Source organism: Macrobrachium rosenbergii, chromosome 47 (genome assembly GCF_040412425.1).
Source record: "Macrobrachium rosenbergii isolate ZJJX-2024 chromosome 47, ASM4041242v1, whole genome shotgun sequence".
Lineage (NCBI taxonomy): Eukaryota > Metazoa > Arthropoda > Malacostraca > Decapoda > Palaemonidae > Macrobrachium > Macrobrachium rosenbergii.
Genome location: NC_089787.1, coordinates 24343788 through 24369786, shown reverse-complemented (window position 1 = coordinate 24369786; position 25999 = coordinate 24343788). Strand labels below are relative to the sequence as shown.

The 25999-nt window shown below is 35.0% G+C and overlaps 1 protein-coding gene across 2 annotated transcripts in view; it reads left to right on the top strand.

The window, feature by feature from the left end:
* Positions 1-9841, top strand: part of Cpsf6 (cleavage and polyadenylation specificity factor subunit 6) — a 29803-nt gene extending 19962 nt beyond the window's left edge. For both annotated transcript variants that reach the window (XM_067090305.1, XM_067090306.1), the window contains 5 exons: positions 2161-2324; positions 7279-7417; positions 7700-7806; positions 8019-8317; positions 8735-9841. In XM_067090305.1, the coding sequence (XP_066946406.1) occupies positions 2161-2324; positions 7279-7417; positions 7700-7806; positions 8019-8317; positions 8735-8969 (944 nt within the window). In that variant the 3' untranslated portion in view covers positions 8970-9841. The remainder of the gene's footprint in view (positions 1-2160; positions 2325-7278; positions 7418-7699; positions 7807-8018; positions 8318-8734) is intronic.
* The last annotated feature ends 16158 nt before the right edge of the window (positions 9842-25999 follow it).

Below are 25999 nucleotides of genomic sequence, written 5' to 3'. Positions count from 1 at the left end.
GTTCTTGCTGTGGCAGTTGCCATAAGCGCTGTTATTATTTAGAGTAATTCATTTCCAGTTTTTTGTTCCAATGTATTTCTATTTTATTTTTTTTATTTATTTTTTTTTCTCATATCTTGGAAACAGTTTTATTGAATTTTTACTTTTATTTATTTACTTAATTTTTTAAACAAATGTAGCCTATGAAGGTTGTTTATATTTGAACTTGTTAATGATATTTCCTCCTATATTTTATAGGAAACTATTAGATTTCAGTGGAAGAAATATCAGTGAACTGCATGAGTATAACATTCCTAAAGATTAGCAAAGAAGGATTTGAATTTGTTTCATCACAACTCCATTGGTCATAAATTGTCATTGGCCCTTTCTTGGCTTGGTCTGGCCTGTCCTTCAGGCCAGCAATGTGAGAGTTGATTTTTGAAAGAGGTCTTGTTAAACTGCCAAAAATTTTGTACTGGTATCACCTATGTGACTCCAATTTGCCAGTTGCCAATGACAGTTCTTGAATGTGAAAGTATTTTTTTTTTATTGTTCTGCCTACAATTAACTATAGCATTGCCTTCCTCCAACCTAAATAGCAGTTCAGGCAGTATATGATTAATTTGGTTGTGATGAAACATTTTTTTTTTATGATAGTGATGACCTCATATCCTCACAGGTTGAATTTTTTTGCTTAACAAAAAATGTGTGGCAGAACCATAGGGAATACCAGTAAGCAGAACAGTACATGTACAAAGAAGTGTTCTGTATCATGGCTAATTAGGCCTGGTTAGGCTGGGAATGCAGTGTCGGCAGAAATAAGGTGACATAATAGTACTTGGTTTGTAGGGAAGAACTTGTACTTGGTTTGTAGGGAAGAACTTTTGTGTTAGAAAAACTGTATTTATGGTTAACAGAAATGTGCTTTGATCCTTGTAGAGTTGCGTAAAAAAAAATGTTTTAAACTCGGTATATCTTCCTGTTAATGCAAGATTATTAGATGCATAGGATTTTTGCAGTTTTGATGTAGCTGGATAATGGCCATCAAAATTTAAGGCAATTTGGTTGTTCTGCTCATGTTTCATTTTTTAGGGGGGGGAATATAACCTTGTATTTTCTAAGTTTGTTAATGAAATATCTAATAGTATTAGAGGGCTGCATTGGTTTTCCTTAAAGTTGAATTATTTTGAAAACAGCAAATTGTGGATTATAGTATTCAGTACTGTAGATTGTCGTTCTTTGTATGGTATATCTTTTGTTTTTTTTTTTTTTTATTTCTTTAACTGATCTTTTTGTATCCTAAAGTATTTGGAATTGTCAGGTTGAGTATGTTTACTCAAAATTTGGAGTTTTATCATGATGAAAGGTATTTGAAAAAGTTAATTGCAGTAAGGTATTATCCTTTATCTTGATTGACTTGCTAGTGATAATGGGTAAAATGTTTTAATTAATTTGCATGAAGATTTAGCTAAAACTGTATTAACAGTCCAGTTGATTTTGTTTCTAGTGCTGCATGCATTGCACAACCATTTAAACCAAATACAGTGTCCTTTCAAGGTTCTCTTAGAGAAAAATCTGTGGTGTGTGGGTGCTAGTTTGATGCAAGTAATCAGGGACAGACCATATTTATGCAGTTTCTTGCAAGTTGGTTTAGATTGGTTCCTTTATGTCAGTAGACAGAAGTAGCTTCTGTAAAGTTTCTCACAAGTTTTGCCTCCCAAAAACAATGTTTTCATATTTCTGGCATTGCTTGTGAAGTAACTCATTGTTTTTAAGCTGTGCTTTTCCTATTTGCAGTTGACCATTGTTCATGATTGTAATCATTTTTTGTTTTAATTCTTAAGGATTGAGAAAGGAAAGGATGAGTAGATATTTTCAAAGTAATACATAAATTTTAGTGTTGATTGAATGTTACACAGTTACAATACAAAAGTAGGTCTTGCAATTGATTTTATTTTTAGTGTATGGTAAATGGCTCCTGTCACTAGTATTACGAGTGGAGTTGGTTAAGCAAAGAGAAACTGTTGCTCTTCCCAACCACTCTGACGTTTGTAAAACCACCTTGGTTGGGCAAGTGTTTGCGCCCAGCCCACTCAGCAGAAGACACTTTGGGGCTTTGCTGCGGACTTGAATATTTTGTATGATGTTGTCTTACCACCTCATGGTAATGTAATTTCCCAGGTCCTCCTCCACATGGTGCTCCTCCACCTCATGGCCCCCCTCCACCTGGAGGTGCTCCTCCAGCACCACACGTCAACCCAGCTTTCTTTCCACCTCACGGTGCTCCTCCTCCTCCAGCTGCACCACCAGCTCATTACGGCCCTCCTCCACCACCTCCACATCAGGTATTGCTCATTGTGTACTCTTTGAAATCTGTATGTTGTTATTTGGATATTAGCTTTATTACAGTATTCATATGATTGTTATCATTGTTACAAAGGTGTGTGTCGAGTTTCTTTATTTAGTCACAGTGAAACTTGAATAAGAATTTCCTTAGAAGATATCTTTATGTAATGTTACTTTTTGTGTAAGAGATGTGTATATGTGTGGACTGAAACGGGTGTTGTTTACACCTTTGGCAGGTTTTTTTTTTTTTATTTCCTTTTGACCCATGTAGATGATGTATTTTTATATTGGAAATGGTTATTACTGTTCAGTAGGCAAGAGAAATGCATAAAGATATTGGTAATTTAATGGTTAGTCATGTAAGCATTGGCAGGCTACATCGGTGGTGCCTCTTTAACTCATTTCTCTGAAGGTAATTCCTAGGTACATTATTTACATGAAATTGATTTTATTTATTTATTTGGAACCTGAGTGTAAAAGTAGTCATTTAAAAAGGATTCCTAACCAATTACATCTAGTTATTTCCACATTAAAATCGTTTTCAAGGAATTGCAACGATGAGTAACTATTGATAAGTCAAGTGTTCAGTGTATTCTCTAGTATGTGTTGTGTTGTATTGATCTTGATTATACCACTCCAACATAAAGGTTTCAGAGTATGTCAGGAATCTTGTTTTGAAAACATACCATTAAATGATCTGGGAGATTTTAGGTTTTGACATGGTTATAATTAATGTGCTTGAAACTATACTCCCCAGAAAATTTATGAATAGCAGCAATTTCAATTTATAGGCACCCTTTTGTAATTTGTAATTACGTGTAAGAGTTCAAGAATTTGCAGTGCGGCCCTTATGAAAGTCCTGTGAAGTAGGAAGCCTCGTTTTCTTCCATGTTAGCACTGAGAAATTTATATACTGAATATTTCATAACCATTTTTCATAAGCATGCTACCATTATGATTATGGATTAACTTAAGGTTCTGTATTATAGTAAGTAAAATGTGTCTTTTAGCTAGATGACATCCCTTTGGACTGTATTCCTTACAGTGTGCCTTGTGCGGCACACTAGGCAGTTGAAAAGTTTTTGTGCGGCATCCCTTTGGCCCCTTGCTGCATTGCTCTGCCTCTCATTACTTGCGTTCCATTATGCTCGCATCTCTCATAGTTTTCCAACTTGAATGTTGTCTTGCTCCAGTTTTCACACCCTTGTCAAAAAAAATGTTAGTATAGCTAAAGTGCAGCCCTGTCAGAGGAAAGGAGAAAGAGGACTAAGGTGTCGCTTATACTACTTTGTGACAGCAGAAACTAGAATACTACTTGGGCATTGATCTTTGTTATGTCAAATACATTATTAATCAGGTTCCAGTTTGCTTCCTCACTTGATGGATGCATTCATGGATTGGTTGGTTGTATGGACGGTTATCAAATTGAAGCATTTGCCTAAAACTTGAATAGAGTAGTCTTATTTCTTGGAATACAGAACCAGTACAAATCCTTCAATATTTTTTATTCCTGTCTATGTGGCCATGAAGGCATATGAAAATCCTGAGAAATGGGCTACAACTGTAACTGGTCACCATATTAAACTCATCATCATTCCACATTAATTAGTATCCAAAATGTCAGTGCCAAGTGGCAGATTTTAACTTAGTCATGTAAATAATGCTACAGTATTATGTATTAGAAATATACAGGAAAAAATGTAACATACTAACACTTGTGTTGCTGAATGAAGCATTAACATTAGCACTGATAGTCTTCCCCACATGACCCTTCCTCAAGATTTGAAAAGATGCGAGTACTTTTATTATTTTAATGTTTTATGCTTGTATTTTATTCACTAATGAAATGTAGGATGTGAATATGATTTTGTAAATGCATTTTCTTGCTGGTTTTTGTCAGCTAATTCATCCTGTGTTCAGTTATGTACTGAAGATATTCATTTTGTTTAGCCATGAGTTAGCAGTTCGTTTTTACCCGTTATATTGAAGTGCAGTAATTTTTAGCCTAGGTTTGTAACAGCCACAACAGTAGATCTAAAGCTTCCCTTTTCCTGTGTAACAATAAATAGAATCTGAAGTAAACCTTAAGAAATTCCATGGTCTCGGTGCACTGATTTTACTTAAGCTTTCTACATATTTCTGGAATGCACACAACATAACTGGCATAACATGTTTCATATTGTCATTTAACCATGAAATTGAGTTTTTGAAGGTGTCCAAGAAAAACGTAATCATGTGATAAGTATAAAACTGTCAGTTTACTTCCTTTCCAGTACTTGTTGATAGATCCTTAAGGCTTGAGTATTCTTGTAATGTTTAAAATCTGCTATCCATCACAGCAACGTTTTGTTGGAAGAAATGGGAAGCCGATTGCAAATTGTGTATTTTGAAGTTTTCATAAATGATTGGGCTTCCTTATTGTCGTTGTTAGTTAATTTTGGTGAGATACACCTTGTCCTTCCATTCACGTCTCGCTCATTTGTTTGATTCCAAATATAAACTTGAGTCATGTATATTATTAGTGACTTCGGTTTCCTTGTAAAGAAACAGCAGGACATTTTCAATAGTTTCTTGTGTATAAAATAAATTATTTTTCTCCTTTTGATGATAATGAATTTTCATAGGAAATTTTCCTATAAAAATGCTAATTGTATAGTTAATTCCAGCCATATGGTGGTCAAAGTTTGCAGTTTCTGATAATGATAGTGACAGTTGTCAACAGAATATAATATACTTACATTGTATATGCATGATGCACAGTACCACACTCAAATAAGCATGTGAGTTCTTAGGTTTTCTCTTTCTATTGTAAATTTGAATATGCCCAATCACAGGTAATTTCCCCTTTGATAAGTTATGTGGTGGACTTGTTCTAGAAAATGTCTGTTCATAGTTTTTCATGCTTTGATTTGTAAAAGTATCGATGATCTCCACAGTGTTTATTGTTGCTTTGAACTATTTTAAATTCTTTCATTTTGCATCATTAGTGTCCAGTGTGAAGAGTGCTCAACACCATGAATCACATTGCTTTGTACGTTTGGCTAGTAGTAAAGACTTTGGAGCAGAGAAGGATCATTGACTTGAGATTATTTGAACCCCCGGAAGCTTAGGAAATTAAATTCCAGTATGCACAAAACAGAACCATTTCCCAAGTATTGTTGGCTGGCTTGCAGAAAATTGTATGAAGCCTTTGAGCTGCTGAGGAAGCACACCTATGGTTGGCAGGGTTTTTTTTTTTTTTTTTTTCCAACTTGTACTTTTCATGTAAAACTTTTAGGAAGGGTTTCTTTTTCTGTTCTTCACATGCCGTAAGTTTGACTTACATGTATGCACTTGTAAGGTTTGCTTCTCTCAGGCAGGTGTAATTGTTTTTATTTTAAAGAACCAGAACGTAAATTTTGTTATTAAAAGACCAGCCATGTGTAAGTATTTTGACTCGGTGGTCTGGTTAAACTGCTTAACAGTAATTGATTTTGATGTTGAATGCAAGAAGTAATCAGTAGAGAGTGAATGGGATACCTCCATGAGTGTGTGTTTTATGATAGCTGATGTTGAATACAGGAAGTGAGAGAGAGAAAGCATGTTTGAGGATGATGGAAAGTGTATTCAGTATTGAAAGTAGCAAGGTGAATGTAAGTGCTTACAGGCTTATTTGATATTGTCAGCTCAATTCAGTGGATAATTGAGACTACGTTGTACTTGATTTTTGTGAATTTTAATTTTAAAACAGCAAGAGTTTGATAGATGTTAGAAATTTGCATTCATAAACTGTTTGTGCGTAACTTTTATCCATAGATGTATGAATATAAAAAAAGTTAGTATTGCGTTTGGCATATCTTGCTGAGCGCAGTGCCAGTTAGGCTTGAGGATACTTGTCAGCTCCTAGCCTTACACTGCTTATGATAGTCTGCTCTCTTAACATTGGAGTTTAAAAGGAATTTGGAGAAATTAATAGAAAAATTAATGCTTGAAGATGTTCATTAATTATTAATAATAATAATAGTGATTGCAAATACTATGCAGGTGTCTTGTGTAGAGGCTGCATGTCTTGTCTTTCCTCCCAAGGTGTTCCATTGTTGATCAGTGCCGTTTGTTGCTTAAATAACCATAGTTTTCATCTTTTTTTCTTCAAAGTACATTTTTTTATAATTGTACCTAGCTATAGTTTATAAAACTGATGATTTCAGGTTAATATTTAATTCTATATATCAGTCCTTTATTTTATAATCGTTTGATATATCCAATATGCGATTAATTTTAGCTTAATGGTGTTTTGTATTTATTGTCATACGACTTACAAAGTGCAAATTTCTGTGATTGAACTCTGATGGCAAGATTTACCCAATTATAGTTTTGTTGTGAAGGTTTTTGCAGTTTTCCCACCCAGAATTATACTTTTTATCTTTATCTTTGTTTTCCTACTTAATTCTATTGGAACATTGCTGTAGAGAAATAAGTTTTATTCTAATATCAAATGTATTTTGTATGTATATATAATTATTTGTTCAGTGAGCAATTGTGGTGCTGTATAGCAGTTACCATTGTCAATAAGGTATGACTTCAGGACGAAGGTTTTAGGTTTTTTTTTTTTTTTGTGTTAGTGAGATTTTGTTGTTAATACATCTGTAATATTTCCAAAAGATAAAATAGTGCTGTAAGAAATGTTTGTCCCCAGAGCATTTTATTTCTTGAAGAAATGTGATGCAAAATCAACGTACAAAGATGCCCCAAAACAGCACACATTGTAAAAGCTGACCCACAAGGAATTTGTTTTCACCACAGCTAATCCATACCTGACCTGAACCTTCAAAGTAGCAGTCATGAACATGGTTGCAAACTCAATTTCATTCTTAGTCGAGTTGCATCTGCATTCCTTGTCAGGTACAACTCGTGTGTGAGGTTTTTCTCATTTGCCTGATGATGTAGCTGTGAAACAATACCTTCTCCTTACAGCACAGCGGCTACGGAGGGGGTGACCACCGCATGGACGGGCCCCCACCCTTGTCAGAGGCAGAGTTTGAAGATATCATGAACAGAAATCGTACAGTTTCCAGTTCAGCAATTGCAAGGGCTGTTGCTGATGCCTCATCTGGTAAGGTTCTGATCATATCACGTGGATAAAGTTTCCAATTGTTAAATGAGTTTTGTCATAAACTCATCTTGGGTTATGTAAGTACTTCGTTTCTCTTCCAGATTTTTCCATTTGTTCTGAATTCTTAAAGAAATGTCTCAACTCTGGTTTAGTAACACTTTTTTTTTTTTTATGCATTTCTCAAAATAAAGTAGCCACTCCCATTAGAACTTTTACTTCAAGAATGTAGTAATAAGAATTTTATGTAATTGCAAATTAACAGTAAATACCTGTTTTCTTCAGGTGAATATGCAAGTGCTATTGAAACACTTGTAACAGCAATATCTCTCATCAAGCAGTCCAAGGTTGCACATGATGACAGATGTAAAATTCTCACGAGTTCCCTACAGGTGAGTTAATGGTAAAAGTTTTCTTCTTTGTTTGTTGTTTATTGGTCCAAACCCTTTGGCATCCTCCAGGAGAATTAAGTCCATGAATATCATAGCAGTCAATAGTTGACATCTATCTGTAGGAATGACATATTTTTTAAAAATTTGCAATGGATAAGTGATCTGTAGGTTTTGCATATTATACTCAGTCATTTTTGTTTTCATTCTCTCAGGATACATTACACGGCATTGAAGCCAAGAGTTACGGATCTAGTAAGAGGAGGGAGAGGTCACGTTCTCCAAGCAGCAGAAGACACAGACGTGAGAGATCAAGGTCCCGTGAGAGAGATTATCGAGACCGATCGAGGTCACATTCTCGTGACAGGGAATATGAACGTCACCGTAGCGAAAGGGAACGTGGAACTTCCGAGAGAGCTGAGCGCGAGCGAGATTATGAACGTTCTTACAGCCGAGAAAGGGAGTACGACAGAGCCAGAGAACGTGACCGTGAGAGAGACAGAGACAGAGAAAGGTAAATGATTTGTATACAGGGAAGATAACATCCCATGCATTTTGTTTGACCTCCATCGGCTTTTGGTCTTCTTCGATCCCTGTTTTCTGTGATTTCTCAAGCCTTCCTGTTGATGTAAATCCTGTGTCTTCTGTTTTGCAGACCTCACCATTCCTAATCCATTCTACATACTCATTTTTGCAATCCATTTGGGAGTGAAGGTTGTCAAATCAGTGGATTGGTTAACACTTTGATAATAATAGTATTGAAGGGAGGTAGTATGAATTAATAAATGGCCTAGAATTGTAAGAGGACAAATACTGTTGGGAGAATCTTTTTCATTCACTTTAGAATATATTGGATTGGAAAATGTTCTACTGTAAGTTACGGCCTTAGTAGGATTAGGATTCTACACTGACTGCGTCCAAAACATTTCAGATACTACGACGAGAGGTACAGAGAACGGGATGCAAGGCGGGAGCGCATTGAAGAGAGGCCCACGCGCGAGCGCATAGAGGAAAGAACAACCCGTGAAGACGTCAGAGAACCTGTCAGGGAGCGGGAGCGAGAACGCGACCGTGACAGGGACAGGGAACGGGAGAGGGAGCGCGAGAGGGACGTGAGAACTCGCGAAGAGAGGGAATCGTCTTCACACCGCTCATCTAGGCATTAGGGGATGCAATAATTAAGGGACAGAATGATTTACAAGTTTATATACACAATGATAAGGAAGAATTTTAGTGGTGATGTGTTCCATTAAATAGTGGTCCTTCTGGCACTGGAGATGTTGGCAGGGTAGTGGATGATTGATAGTTTGCTCATGACACTGTGTGAATGTGACAGAAGACGTGAATGGGTAAACAAGTTTGTACAATAGATGGTTTGCATTTTGAATTATAGTGATAAAGTTGCAGTGCACTTTATGCAACTGTTTTGGGAATGTACTTGCTGTACCTCACTGTGGTTTTATGCCTTTTGTTAGGGTTTTGTGACGACACGTCACTTGTGTTCTCCGCAGGCCATCAGTTGTAAATGTTGTGGATATTAGTAACTTTCATAGCCATCCACAAGTTGAATATTTCAACACTTGTAATTGTGCACCAGAACTTGAGTCTTGGAAATGTTTGGAAAATATTTGTCATACGTAAGAATTCATAGTTTGTGTTGTTTGCTATCGCTATTTTGTTTTTTTGTAATGAAGAAATTAAGAGATTTAAGAAGATAATGAAGCTTGTGTATTAATATTAGCTTGAGAGTTTTAGCCTGGCCACGGGGTTTCCATTTTTTGGGGGGTGGGTTTGTTGGGGATGGGGAGCTGGGTATGTTTTCATTTTTCCAGTGGCTGACTTTAGTCGCCGTCCAGTTTATTGGCACCGTAATTTTTTTTTTTTTTTCTTTTGTTATCAGTGACCTTTATTTTTTTTTATCAATATAATGGTGACAGGCTGAAGAATAGTACAATAGATAGTTTACTTTCACACCTGAAAGTCGTATGTTAGCAGTGCTTCATATAATTTTTGTTTAAATAAAAGTTATGAAGTAGAACATTATTTGATTTACCTTAAAGAATGTTATTTTCTCTATATAGGTAGTTGTTAGGTTTATGAAAAATAAATGCAGTCCAGTAATTTGTAGAAGTCACATTATACTGAAGTAATTATTTTGTTTCTTCAAAGAAACATTTATTAGGTACTGATATGGTTTTGTTACAAATTTTACCTTAATGGTTATACAGTAATGAAATTACAATAGGAAGTTCCCACTTGAAATATTTCAAGACAATTTTTAGCGTCCCCTTAGGATTTCTTGCCATTTCAAAATCTCGAAGTTCATTGTCAGTTACTGTATTTCCATTGCACATTAATCATCATGTACACACAATAAGTCTTTGCTTTCTGTAAAAATGTTTTTTCTGTAACATCTATAAACATTTGGGTCTTTGAAAATACACTGAACAATCTCATGATTCTGGCATTTATGTAACCAAGTGAATTGTAGTCTTGTAAAATATCTAATAAAACTGCAAGACCAGTGGATGCCTTCATGTGAAAAGATTTAGAGTGTAACGAGAACACGTGAAATAGACTCTTCAAGAGCAGGCTTAAAAACGGAATACAGGTGTCATTCTTTCCCCGTTTTTACCGACACAATTTTGATTTTTAACGCGCTCAGTAGGGAAAAGCAGTCAAGGATATAAAGGCACTGCAGTCAGACGGAGAAAAATGTAGGGCCATCTTTAAGCCAGAGAGTTCCCCTTATCCAGAAAGCTTAAGTTACCATTCTTGTCATGAAATTGAACAACAATTGAAGCAAAAATTTAAATTCTTGAAGAGGCATTTAGTCCTCATATAATGAACCAAAGGTTTTAATATATCTTAAATGAAACCTCAGAAGAAAATTAGGATTCAGGTGGTAGAAACGTCCGGTGTATTATTGAAGGTAAATGTTACGCAATTGGACACTAGCTTCGCGTGAGATGCCGCAGTGCTCATCGTGATTGCCTCAACATGGCGCACAAAATCATGCCAAACGGCCAATCAGTTTCCCAAATCCAAGGGGCCATAACAACATTGACTGGTATCGCGTGATTTCGTCCCATGTGACTTCGGAACTAGGAAGGTATTTGCCTCTAATTAAGGAAGAGAAGAAACGGGTAAAGTGAGGGGAAGATCTCGAGGACAGTTAACAGGATATGTACTGTATAGGCTGAGTTCTTGTCTCTCCAGCAGCATTTCGTCCTCTGCATTCTCCAGGAGTCTTTCTTGAGTTCCCATCGTAAGTTATTTATTTCATGTTAAAAGTAGCTCATAAGTTTGTCTTTGTAAGTATAGGCCGAAAATTAATGTTTTTTTGCTTAGAATGGTAAAAAAAAGTGCACATAACCTATTTAAGATGTAATGTATATGAAAAGTTCAATTATAAGTTTTTTTCCTTTTCAAACTTACATTCTTTCAGCATGTCATTATATAGCATACTGCTTTTTATGTAAAAGTTAAACTCCCCTTGGATGTTTTGTCAGATAAGCGCCGTGAGAGATGGAAATGAAGGCAGCCATTTATACCTCTGTTCTATTGGTCATCTGTCTACAAGTAAGTGGAAGCAAGTGTCTGAAGTGCTGATAAATGCAGCAATTAATTTGATATCGTATTTCATTTTTGCGTCCAAGGCTATAATCTTTTTGGGAACTACTGTATTCATTTTTACTTTATATTTAGACTCCATTGTCTTGTGGTATTCATTCATGCAAATGGTAATTTATCTGTTTTTTATACATATTCGTTTACTATTATTTTTTATCTATATGATACAGCCCTTGTATTCCTGACTTGAAGGAAATCTTGCATACCATTACACGAGTTTTGTGATCTCTAACTCATACGCACATGCGCATACACATATGCACATTCACGTATTTATGAATTATTCCTGAAAATACTGCATCCACTTGACTTACTTTTCTCAAATGAATGATGTAAGTAGAGGGTAAACTAATGTATTACTAAGAATACATTAAGCTTGGTTTTATAAGTTTGTTTTTTATCCTCACACAAGTTGGTATGAGACTAGAAAACTGGTATGAGCCTATAAAACTGGCATGTGAGCCTAGAAAACTGGCATATGAGAGTATAACACTGTCTCCCTATCTTCGGCAGATGATGGTCGCCTGTGTGACTCATGAGTTACTATAGGGGCGCAGAGTATGCAGCCCCCAAGAGACACATTGACTGTTTGACCGAAGTCAGAAATTTCCACAATCTCCAACAAGGTTCGTGTCGTATTGAAGAATTCTCTCTAGGCTGATAGATAGACTCACTTATTTGTAGTTTAACCCCTCAGAATTGAAGAGAAAAATCACAAGCATGAATAAAGAAATGGAAGTCTGTACATGAAGGTTGAACTTTTTCACTTGAAATACATAAAAAATAAAACTAAATATGCTTTTAATTAAAGATAGCAGTGATTAATTATGCGATTTTATGCTGTTTTCTTGATGTTTTCAGGATCCCGGTCAGAGATCACAAAAGACCTTTGTAACACTTACTTGAAAGCAGATTTTTGAGGGGCTCGGCTTATCAAGCACATACCAGCTTGATAGTGAACGTAAGTATATTTCTTTAGTTCTGTTTCGTTACTAACTGAAAATCGTTGAAAGATCCCGTTTACCAATGGCAGGATTTATAAATATATATAATTTTTTCATTAAACTGCAGCAATGTGCCATACAAAATAAGAGGGTTTCAAATGGCTGTGGAAGCATTCAAAATAAGATTTGTACGTATGATGCACACACACACACACATTTCTCACCTTTACTCTGTGCATCTTCCAGTCCATTCTTGTTGGTGCCCATGACAGTCATCATATGAATACTTGGCTGTTGAAACTTAGACCTCTCTCTTCTGGGAATGCTTTGCCAAAATCATTATTTTCTTTGTTTCAGCAACTATTTACACTATTTTATCTTGACTGTATAAACAGGACAAATACAGTGGGAAAAGTACAGTAATGGGTTTGTACAGGTGTATGGCCTTCTGTGTCAGGTTTTAGTGGTTTTGCTGTGATTATATATGTTGAGCAGATTTCATTTCAACACCATATTATCCTTTCAGATATGAACAGCACCTGTTCACCTCTTAGTCATCAGCATCTCAGTCTACTTCAAGTGCAGCTGAAGACGCGGCAATACTCTTGGGTCAGCTGTGGTAATTATAATTTAAACTGTTTTGTACATGGTTCAATTTTGTCGCCTTCATAATTCATTTTTTTATGCTTGCTTATCCTGGCCCCTCCTAGCTGACTATAACTTTGATTCTTATTCATACCTGATTGTCATATCCTTTTCAATAAATGTTTAATTTCCATATAGTGTATCAAAAGTCATGGTCATTTTACATTTTACCTGTGTGTTCTGCAGTAAATGAAGTAACTGCCAAGAGATTTCTCATTTAGGAGTAATTTTCCGTATCTCTGCTTGTTTAATGTTGCATTTCTCTGTCTTTATCTTTTCCTCCTCTCAGAACATCTAAGGTTATTTCAGCATAAAACTGAACATTGTTCTTAGAGATTTATGTAATTTGACATCTAGGTCAAGAGAAGTTTAACTGTAGCTAAAATTAATTAATTTTCTGAAATAAGATTGGACAACTGGTCTTCAAGCTGATGGCACTTCTATCTTGAATACTAAATTATTTTGTTTGCTTTCCAGGTAGATTTGAGAAGGAACCTTTTGGAAGTATCATGACAGGCAGCAGACATCACATGCAATATTCAGAAAGGACTCGGCTGTCAAGTCTGGAAATCTTTACCCCTCTGAATATATAGCAAAGTTTATACTTGTTAGAAAACCTGAATATGGGCTTATTGTATAGGATGGTGATTATACTGGAAACAAGAGGTGGACTTTTTGGCCAGTAGTGCTATCAAATTGTTGGAGCCTGCTATTTCTTGGCTGCAGTCATAGGATTGACGCAGATTGTTTAAAACAAAACTTAACGGTCAAAGTTTGTAAATATCAGATATGTACGCAGTTTTTTAAAGGGATTTTTTTTTTAGGTAGATAGTGCTTAGGAGCAGGCCCCCCTTGGTTACCATTATACTATTTAAGAGAGTAGTAGTTTAGCTTTCATTTAGGAAAAAATTAGTCTCTGGCTTTAGAAATAACAATCATGTCAGGGTTGAAATATATGTATTAGTCTGTGTTTTTGCCCTTGTGAATTAGTTTGCTCATTATATAATAAATCATTTATCAGTTTTTTATTTAGATTATATAGGTAATGCATATTGTTTTGTTATATATACTTTCATTGGGCAGATGATTTTGGGCATGAATGTAGACTCATATGATTGTTCATTATGAATTCCTTCACTATTTTAGTAAATGATTCTGTTTTTATTTCTGCTTATCCAACATCATATGATGTTGACAACTAATTTCTAATAACAGTCTTAGCTTCAGCTCCTGCATATTGTTTTGGTCACCTAATATTGTAGTATATCATTCTATGACTGAAGCAAAGGTTAGAAGTGATTTTGGCAAGCAGTGCCATTACATGTTGGAATAGCAGTTTGAAAATAAGAACTTGAATACTGTATGTATGGTAGATTGGCAATTCTATGTCATTTATTGATAATAGCCTCTAGGATACACCCAATATATCCATCAGTAATATTAGTGGAGTAAAGTAGAACAACATTGTATTTTCATATGGTGAAAATATTTAGATCTATCTATGAGCCATGGTAGGAATGGCTACTGCCCATTAGCTTAAGAGCGAGAGAGATTACGTTCAGTTTTGTGCATTTTCCTCGAGTTACAATAAGCTCTTTGTTTTGGTCATCTTGTGCATTATGTCTTTTGGTACTTGTTTATATTCCCATTTTTTCAACTATAGATAATTTAATTGTATAAACAATATACTGTAATTGTTCATAATGCTAGGGTTTTAAAATTTTACCTGAATGTAGTGATTAACCTGAAAACCCCATTATAGGGTAGACCTCACAATTTTGTCAATGCAGCACAAATTTTTCATTTTTTGTTAACTCATTGTAATCTCCACTTACTGCTACACCTTTTTCTGGAAGCTCAATCTATTTTTCATCTTGTCCATGAAGAAATTTTCTTGTTAATTTCTGATCCAGTTCCTGGTAGCAGCTTGAACTTCGTTATCAGATAAAAAATGTTGACCTTTCAATGCTGCTTTCTATTTTTGGAAGAGATGTTTTGCAAGAAAACCAATACAATATTGGCACAAAGGTGGATGATTTCCTCATGAATATTACTATGTGAGGTGAATCTTGAGTCCATCATCATGACCTGAGAACAGAAGGCAGTCTATCACCCAGCTCTTCTAAGAGTAAGGAAATTCAAAACAAGCCCATCAACAAAGAAAATCATTCTCACAATTTTTGGGGGGTGTAAAATGAGTCATTCTGAATATAACATAGGGAATGATGATTAATTCAGGAAGGCATTGTGCTACCTTGCAATCACTCAGTCAGCACATTTGCTAATTTAAGACCTAAGAGGGTTTTTTTTTTTCAATCATCATGGCAATTCTGTACAAGACCCCACTGTATAGTCATCAAATAGTGTTAATTGTGAGAAGGCTGAATCTCAAAGTTTTTTAGCAACCTCTTTATAGCTTGGTTGTGGCCCCATGAGACTTGAGCCAAAATTCTCATGGGCTGTACAGAGGGTGCTCAAAAACTGAGATTAGGCCTTCTCATTGTTGTTGCATTTGATGACTACAGTGTAGCCTTGTATTGTCATGATGGTGAGGAAAAAACCTTCAGTCTTAAATCTGCAACTGTTGAATGACCACAAGGTAGCACAGTACCTTCCTAAATTAATCATCATTCCGTTAGTCACATATTCACGTTGACTTTTTGCAGCCACTAAAACTGTAAGCACGGGTTACTTTTCTGTGGGCTTGTTTTGATTTTCTTTATTCTTTGAGAACCCGGGTGATACTCCACAGACTGCCTTTTGGTCTCAGGGCCATAATGATGAACCCAGGATTTATCTCCCATTGTAATATTCATGAGTTCTTGCAAATTTTACTTCCCAATATTGAAGGTGGTGTTTGAAGGTCAACATTTTTCATATGATGACAAAGTTAAAATTTCTATTTAGAATTGAATGAGAAATTATCAAAATTTTTAAAGGGACAAGATGGAAAATGGATAGAGCTTTCAGAAAAGTGCGTAGCAATAAATGAGGATTATGTTGAGAAATGAACTTGTTCAGAGACAAATTTCCTTTACTTTGGTACAAGTTTCATTATCATTCTATCTGTTTGAAACTAGTTGTATAGGCTAGAACATCTCATTTATCTGTCAGTCATATTTCCACTGATTAAGGTATTTTTTAAGACATCATAGGTTGTTGTAAATGTATGTTTTTAATTAGATAAATGTACATTTGAGGTATGCATCCTGGACTTTTGTAAACTCCAATGTACAAACATGGCACAGTTTGATATGAGCTGGAATATTTTTTATGACAGCAGTAAGATTTTTATACTGTATAAGCAAACTATGTACTATATGAGGAAATAAAAACAATAATAAAACTGGAAACTTTTATTCACATCAAATAAATACATTGCCAAATATTAGAACACACAAATCTACTTTGCACCCTGGAGCCAACACTACTGTGCCCCAGAAGAGGGAGTGCCCTCAGCAATAGGTATTATAACCAGTAAGTCATTAGCTTCAAAGCCAACTCAAAAAGCTTTTTCTAAGCTGACAGCTTGACTACTAAGATGGGAAGAGCCCTTTTGTACTCTTCTGCTTCCAAATGTATTCCCATTTTCTCTGACTGCTGAGGAATCTCTGGCCCTTTCAAATGTAAAAGAACACTGTTACAGTCCAAATGGGTCGGGTGTAGGGTAAGGTTACAACTAACTGTACCAGCCTTTGAAGACGTCATTCTTATAGCTGTAGTTTAATAAAGCGTCTTGTGAAATGTTATGTGAGTACCCCGTAGAGTTTTTACTGTCGATTTACCCAATTATAATGGCCAGAATTGGTCCATTTTCTCTACGAATATACAATAAAATCTATGGATTGTTAACACATTTTTGGTCTTTGAGGTTTCCAAAGCAAGACATATCTTCCACATCTTGTAGAGAAAACAGGACTTTTAATTCAGCCCTCATAGAAAACGCAGGAACATTAAGCCACAAGACAATGACTATGAATGATGAATTATTTTCAAGAGTAGCCATTTTGATACAGACTTTGTGGCTGACATGAATCTCAACTTTGATGAGCTTTATTGGGTAATGTAATAAATATATATGGATACTTTTCCTTACCTTCTGAGGTCTTTATATAGAAACTGACTTTCATTATTCAATAAGGAATTGACTAAAATAACTTAGTATAGTTTAGGCAACCTCCCAATGTGTTACCTGATATCTTCTGACATCTAAACTATCAAATCTGACACCACATTGTCAGTGCTGATGTCAAAACTGAAGCCCAGCCATGTTTACAACCATGCCACAAACACTGGGACTCCAGTTTTGCTGCCAGCACTGTCTACTTGATGTGAAATATGACGGCAAAAATATGTCGGAAAAAAGTGCTGTAGAAGTACGTAGTATGACTTCAAACTGTCTTTTTTTAGAGATGATAACCTTGCAGCGTTAATCAGAACCCAAATTACCCATTTTGACTTTAATAATACTGTATTAGATTTTATTCCTTCAATAACCTTTTTCTTTACCGACTTTTTTCTCCCACGAAAACTTACGAATACAATGCATTTAATTACAACTCGTAAATCACAAATTAGTAGATTGCAGCATTTACCTGACCTGTCCCAATTATATGTTAATATTAATTTGAAGTAACATATTGTTAACAGGCACTTACTTGTATTATCATCAACTTAAATATTTCATTTTCAATTAATTTCAATGCATTCTGCTATTTTTATTGCGCTTTACTGGAAATACATATACAGTTTTAATATTCATAAAAAAAAGCATCTTATGATGCTGTGCAGTTTATCATAATGGATTTTGTACACGCATACATTTAGTTACTCAGCAGTTACTTTAATGACTTTCAAAATACTTGTTAGATAAATCACTATACAGTACTTAATTTGATGTTATCTTTGGTAGCAGTTTGCATAACTGTAACTCTTATGTACAAGATTTATTTGGTAAGTATGAACATTCATTTATATTCTTCTCAGCTGTCTTTTTGAATTAGAGATCTACTGGAAACTCACACATAACCTAAAATCAAAATTCACTTAACTTTGTTTCTAATAAGTCATCCTCCAGTCTTTGTTACAACAAAAACGATTAATTACACCATGACACATGCAGTCCTCCCAAAAGCAGACAAGGGACCTAAACCTCTAATATTCATCTTATGGCCCAACACCATTTAATGTACGTGATTGAGTCAGGTAAATGGTCAGAGACGTGCAAAGCTACTGTCCTCCTGCCCCATTCTTCCTCCCCCAGCAGGGCAGCAGGTCGGACTAACGTCAACCTTCACCGTACACGCGGACCACCAGGCCACTCTAGGTTCTGTGCAATAGCACCTTACAAAGTCATCCCATTGCCAGGTAATTAGAAATTAATGTCCAGCATCTAATTAGAAAATTCCTTTGGGTGTTTTGAAATTAGGATCTTACTTCAAATTTTTCCGCTTCAAGTTTTCACGCAACTAGGAATATGGCATTTTAGTATGGCTATGGCTTATCAGGAAAGGGCTACACGTCGTTAAAAACTGCCATGTAATTTTTGTCCTAGAACAATTCTGGAAATAACAACTGTCCTTTCTTTTGAACTATTGGAATGGGGCTACAAATTACAACTACAGTTCCACATATTCAACAGAGCAAAGCTAAAGGACATTAAACACTGCACCTTTGTCCTGATCATTAGGAAAGGATTACCAATGCTACATTCATGACCAACATGTACTGGTTAAGAAAAAAGTTTAATACTTTAAATATGGATATACCTCCAGACTTCCTTTTAAAATGCTTGCTAATAACCAAAGTGATGACAGCAATCTTCAAACAATGTTAAAACTTTTTTACCAGTATTTAGGATATTTCAAATCTTGGCCTTTCATCCTACTTCTGAAACAACACTTCCAAACAACTTTTATACAGAATAAAGTAATTTTATCCAATTTTTACATTTATTACAATTGGTCATGATATATACTAGTGTATTACCAAAAGTGTCCAATCAATTTTGCAAATTTCTGTCTATTATTCATGATGAACACATAACTCATTCTATTCCAGTAACTAATGCACATTTTCTTAGTTATTAGGCTCCTAATTGTTGACAACAGTCATCCTTTACATTGAAAATCTTTGTTTTGAGCGCTACTATGCAAGAAAACTCTGAAGAGGCCAGATTTTTTAAGCAACTCTCTAGGTAAAATACTCTGTTGGTAATAACCTGACAAACACTTGCTACAAAAAGGTCCATAAACTACACTAAACAAATAAACTTTACTTTCTAAACTTTCTAGGCAAAAATTAGTCACCCAAACAAAAACCTGTGTTTCCATATAAACTCCAATGCCAATGGCAGTAGAGAAAATATCCCAAACTAACACACTTTCTACGCAAAAAATCTCTTCCCAATTAACACCCTAATTTAGACACTTCCTATAGGTAAAATACTTCCTAGGCAAAGACTAAAAATTAATGTTTTTAGTCTTCCAAACTAACACTCTTAGAAGGAGGAAGAACTCTCCTATACTAATACACTTTCTGGGTAATAAAATCTCTAAAAATCTCGCTTTCTAGGCGAAATCTTCCATACTTTCTTTGGAAAAAAAACACCTAAACTAATACTCCAAGCAAATAAAAAAAATACTCTCCAAAACTAACACACTTTCAAGGAAAAAAAAACACACCAAATTAACAAGCTTATCATGTACATAAGATACCTTATGTAACGTCGTCAGTAGACACGTTCAGTTCCAAGCTGATTGCAAGATGTTGCATCATGTTTAAGTGTATAAGGATACTCAATTATTATTATGTGTGATATCAAATCTGATACAGTCTTCGATCCTGTAAATTCTACACCATGTATGCAGGATAAGATTTCTTATCTTATGATGTTAATATGATCCTATTTGATACGTTTTGTATTCTGCTTATCTGCCTTCTACACTTAAGATGTCCGCTCAGCTAATAAAGTAATCAAAGGAGCCAATTGTCTAATTCACCCGAAAACATCTTCAGCCTAAAACGACGAAAATGGGATCGTCGTACATGCATTAAAAGACCATCTTTCCTCTTCCACAGGTAAGAGTAAAAGAACAATACTGTATAATGTGGATAGAAGCTGAATAGCATATACTACAAAGCTTTCTGAGCAATGCCTATCCAAAACTAACCCATTTCTGGGAAGAAAACTTGTCCTGAACAAACACTCTTTTAGGCAAAAATTCTAAAAAAAAGAACACCCATTATAGGTACAAAAAACAATCCTGAACTACAAAATTTCTTAGTAAAAACTCTGAAAACCTGCTTTCTACAAAAAACTCCAAGCTGTCAAAATTACCATGTACCCTTTACATACCCACCAGCCAAAAAAATCTATAAACACACACTCCATAGGCAAAACATTTGACAAACTCAGAATTTTGAAATTACCACACTCCCAAATTAACAAACTAAAAAACCCACAGACTGTGTATGCACAAAACTTATGCTATAAAATGGTCTAACTCAAAAAATACCCTGAAAATCCTTACTACTACAAATAACATAGATTTCTTAGCATTATTTCTTCCAAACTAAGACTCCCTAACAGAAAAAATTTGCAAATTGACAAACTTAAAATTTGCAAAAAAAACTTTATTGCCAAAACAAAATTTTTCAGGCAAAAATTAAAGTTTGTCAGACATCTTGAATACATACTGAAAGCAAAACCATCACACAATAACAGTTTCTGAGTGCAAAGCCATCAGAATCATCATTAATCAAAATATACTACAAGCTAACAAACTTTTTTTAATTACAAAGCCACTATCACCAAGAAATTGCAGAGTATCATATCCTAATATCTATACAGTGAACCCCCGGTTTCACCGGGGATGCGTCCCACACGCCCCTGCAAATAGCTAAAATCCACAAATACTTAAAACCCCTCTAAAAACACTTACAACTGCCCATTTTGATAGTTTAAACACGGAAAAACCCTATAAAAATGCATATACCTGAGTATTTTAAGTTTTATAACAAAAAGTGCATTTATTCATGAAAATCATATGAAAAAACAGTAATTAGTGAATATTTCTCAGTGAAAAATACCGCAAATGGGCAAATTTTCCGCGAATAATGGCTAGATATGTTCCACAGAGAAACCCACGAATGCATGAGTCCGCGAATCATGAGAACGCGAACACGGGGGGTTTACTGTATACCAAATTTGTTGCCACCAACTGATATCTGAAAACTACTTTCACAAAGGAACACTTTCCAAATGCCAACAGCTACTATCACAAACTTAACTAATTCCCTCTGTATTCCGTACTTCCATCATAACCTAAACTTTTTCTTGGTCCAAAACTAAACCACTACAAATGAACCCTTTATGAATCCCATACCGGATCAAAAATTACATAATGATCTACCTTTTAGAACCATAACCAAGATATGCTCAAGAATTCCTGTACACTAAAATTTACTAACACAAACTTAGATAACAAAACATTGATCAGTACATTTTATTAAAGCTTTACTGCATAAACCAGTCTACTGTATTATAAAAACTCATAAATGTCACGCTTTAATCTTGAATACTTCTCATTCCAGACACCACCACTGTACTCTAACACTTAGACTCTCAAAGTGTCACTTGCAGGGACTTTCCTTAATCAGTATCTTCATTAAATTTCCTAAATGCCATTAATGTTCAAATATTGTAAACTCTGACCTTTCCAAAGCTCCAGACCATCAAAACATGGAAAACTACTACACAAATCCCTAAACATCTTGCAAAGTTCAACTGCACTTCAAAGCATACACCTCAATCCCAGTCTCAAATAATTGAATTAACTGTACAACCACAATATGCCGCACTAAACAATTTCATAGTAAAGGAGAAGCTATATTACGTAATTTTATACCCCAATACGGTATTATCAACAAGGCTATATTATTAAATTTCTTACCTACTACTCCGAACCATAAAATTCCTCCAAAAAGCATCACAATTACATAACCACACCACATCAGGATATACATTTCCAAGTTCAGTTACCCATTTTAACATTTTTGTTGGCAGCAAGCCCTTAGAGGAAACAGTAAATACCTGAAACCTGCAAACCATAACCTGAAGTAAACATCTCCACTACTGCCATTCAATATTATTAACTTCTGTACCAGAAAGGCAACTACTTATCCATAGCTTCTAATTTCATACAAACTTGACCAAGCATTTCAAGGGAAATGTTTTAATCAGTTAAGCCCTCAGTTACAAAGGTAACCTAGAATTAAAGACATCTTCCTTGTCCCCATTTAAAGACAGAGAAACCTACTGTTCTAAAAACCATACCTTTGCAATCAGTGAAGCCTGGATATTTGACAAAATCACAAAAATTTTATCATGCCTTTTTGTATGGTGTTTGGTTTAGTATACTAACCTTTCTGATACACCAAAAACGTCAGTATTACACATTACCTTAACACATGTTTCTGTCCATTCTAAGACAAACACATCTACCAAAACTCCTCCAAGATTCATATTTATGGCCCCGTTTCAATCTAATTACCGACAATGTTATAAACTTGTAAGGCTTCTTACACATCCTCTAAAATATGTCCATTGCGGTATCTATCCCTTCTTTATGTCAGGTACACAAATGAAATGTCAACCTATGAATTTCATGAGAAGACATTTAAGCCCCAAGCTGGTACCCCCTTCTAAAAGTACTGCATGTGTCCCAGATATAATTATAAGTATTGGCATATGCTTGACCAAAAGGAGACCTTTCAAGTGCTCAAATGTTTTGAAATACTGGAATTATACCTTTCTAAGACATCTGATAGCATATAAATAATGTTCAGTACTGATCAATAATCTTGTGAAAAAAATATTCAGGTAAATTATATTTAAAAAACCACATGTGATAGTCAATCAAATCTAGCATCAGCAAATTTGACAAATTCTGCCAAAAAAAATATGCTTTGTAATCTCAATTATTGATGCTTTAAAGTTAATTTATCGCAAAATATACATTAACTTGTTCTGTAAACAACAGAATTTAATAGAGCAATTAACTTTTAAGTAATTCAAAATTAAAATTCCCCCATCATTTTTCTTTAAAAATCTAAGAATCTGAAGTCATACAGAGAACTTTTACATCTAACTATACAAAGTTATCTCATTCAATTATCCGTACTGAAAATAAGTCAGTCTTAAATATAAAGAATCTGAAGACATCCAATAACAATATCCACAAATATTTAAAAGTACATTTATCCACAACAGCTCTTAGGTGAGAAACCTACCACCCATAAAACCAATCACAAAATGGCTAACACATTCAACAACATATACATCATACCCATGTCTTGGCTTAAAGTTTCTCATTCTCTACGAGACCAAATACTGTAAAAGACAAGTTCTTTAACAAGATGTGGGAGAAATTCCTGCACGAAATCTTGGAGAAAATCAAAACCGATGTCAAAATGCATGAAAATCCTAGATTTTTTATGTTATTCATACAAAAAATGAACTGGGTGTTTTTGGCCATTATAAATCAGTTTAGTTAAATAAATTCTAGCAGTAAAAATGTACAGGCTTCTAACAGATCATAAGATGCTACACATAAAGCAAGTACTTGCTCATGTTAAAATACAGCCATATAATGAACATGCAAAAAGGCTAGTCTCAGTGGTAACCTTACTGCGTCCCTTTGAACTATTGTACACAGCAGTCTTTTAATATTGAAAAGGGCTGACATTCTTCTGGAGATACAGAGAAAAAGGAAAGACAGTACATCTGGGTAAGCACAAGGAGAGCACAAAAGGTCCCATCTCAGCAATAAGCTGTTCAGCTTAGGATACAGCTTTTTGAGTTTGCTTTGCAGCTGATAACAGGCTGGTTACAATACCTACTGCTAAGGACACTCCCTCTTAAGAGGAACTGCACTGCTGACTCCAAGGAGGCCTTATTTAAAGTCTTTCTATTTTTCTGTCTTCAATAATTAAAATTTCTTATCTACACAATGCACCTATGAGGACTTCTGTACTTCAACTTATGTCCTTTAATAACAAACAATAAACCTACAAAGTTTATAGATTAACATACAAAGACACTGCTCTAGTTCTCACTTTGTCCTCAGTACTATAAACAAAATTACTGTACTCCCTTCTCAAAAATTAGGACAAGATGAAACTCGAAATTTAAATCTTGACAGAAAACATTAACTGCCCAAAATTTACAACATTCTCTAAAATTCACTTCTCACTTAAAATATTTGGTGATGAACACAATTTACACCCTCAGACTTCCTACAACTTCATACCTTGACAACCTCAGTTCCAAATAGAGTATATGTAACCATCTAGACAGCTATAACCATCAATGTAATAATGTAAGCAGGTTACTGCAGATACGCATGTAGAATGTGTGACTCCTGCAAAGTGTGTCAAGAGTGTACCGATGACTCTAAACATGTAAAGTGCATATGAAACCTTCAGCTATGCATGGAATCTGAAATGATGCTTCAGAGGAATAAGTAAAGGCTTCAGCAAAGCACAAAGGGGTGCATGGCTGCTTTAGCAATGCAATAAAGGATGCTTCAAAGTGTTAATGATGGATGCTTCAAACTGTGTGCATGAGAGAGAGAGAGAGAGAGAGAGAGATTAAATTAAAGCGCAAAAGAATGTAGTAGGTCTACTGTTGCCAAGTATGTAACTGATCAGAACTGTTACTGACCTATGACCAAGGAGTGACTAAATGCTACAGTATTACAATTTTATGGAACTATTTCTGATGTTATTAGGGTTTACCTTGATTTTAATCTTCTGTCATTGCTTTACTAAAAATGTCCCTAGTTACCTTTCATGGCTACATAAAGTGACATGACTTTGTGAGAACTAAGCAAAACATAGAAATACAGAAGTCCTTTAACAGTATAAGAAAATCAATGTACATTTGTACGATAATACTTTTCCATTTTTCAAAATACTGAATTATATTTGATCAAAATTACAGCTTGAATAAAATTGATCATATGACTGAAATTCAATAGGCTCTGCATGATTTAACTCAAAAACAGTACTATAGTTTATGCATTCTATGAAAGTTAATATTTCACACGTTTTATTTCACATAACTATTCTTTGCTATTCTGGCTACCACCCTATTACTTCTAATTAATACATTATTTTTAAAAATAAAATGAACTTCAGGTATGCAATGATCAATGAATTACCGAATACTCCACAACAAAACTAAGATTTACAGGTTAAATCAAATTAAATAAAAAACTATCCTTAAGCACACCAGACTTTTCCATACAAAATAATCAAAATCCCTCAAAGATTGATAAATCGATAGAAATTTAAACTACACTGTACTGTAATATGAAACGTCCTAAAATACCTAATAACCAATTTTCAAGTAGATAACTACTTAAAATTTTATTATTATAGAAAAATGACAAATTTTTAATCAATTTGTATTTTTCCTAATTATGAAACCTGCAATCTACACATAAGGGGAAATTCTCTAGCGCCTGCTGGAATCCGGTTAAAAAAAAGTACAAGGATTTTGGTGGCAACAGGAGTCAGCCAATAGGGGTGTAGGAGGAGGGCACAGCCCAACCTGCTTCACCCCAGCTACGCAGTGGCGTACCAGTTTTCTTCCAACCCAGGTAACTGAACAAGGGGTGGCTTGAGGTGGGCCACATACGTAAAGACTGCAGGTTTGTTAGTTGTGAAAAATAAAAATTGATTAAAAATTTGTCATTTGTTCATAAACAGAATAAACCTTTGGTCTTAATGTAAATAAAGTCCATGAAGTTCACCAACTCTCTTTGATGAAGCTAAGGCCAGTAAATGAGATGACGTCACAGAAACTGTAGCTCTGGAAACAGACCCAGGGAGAGTTCCCGTTGAAAGACTTGGAAGCTGTCGTGACCAATGACACTGGGATGCAAGAAGACATGCAGTGGGACAAAAGG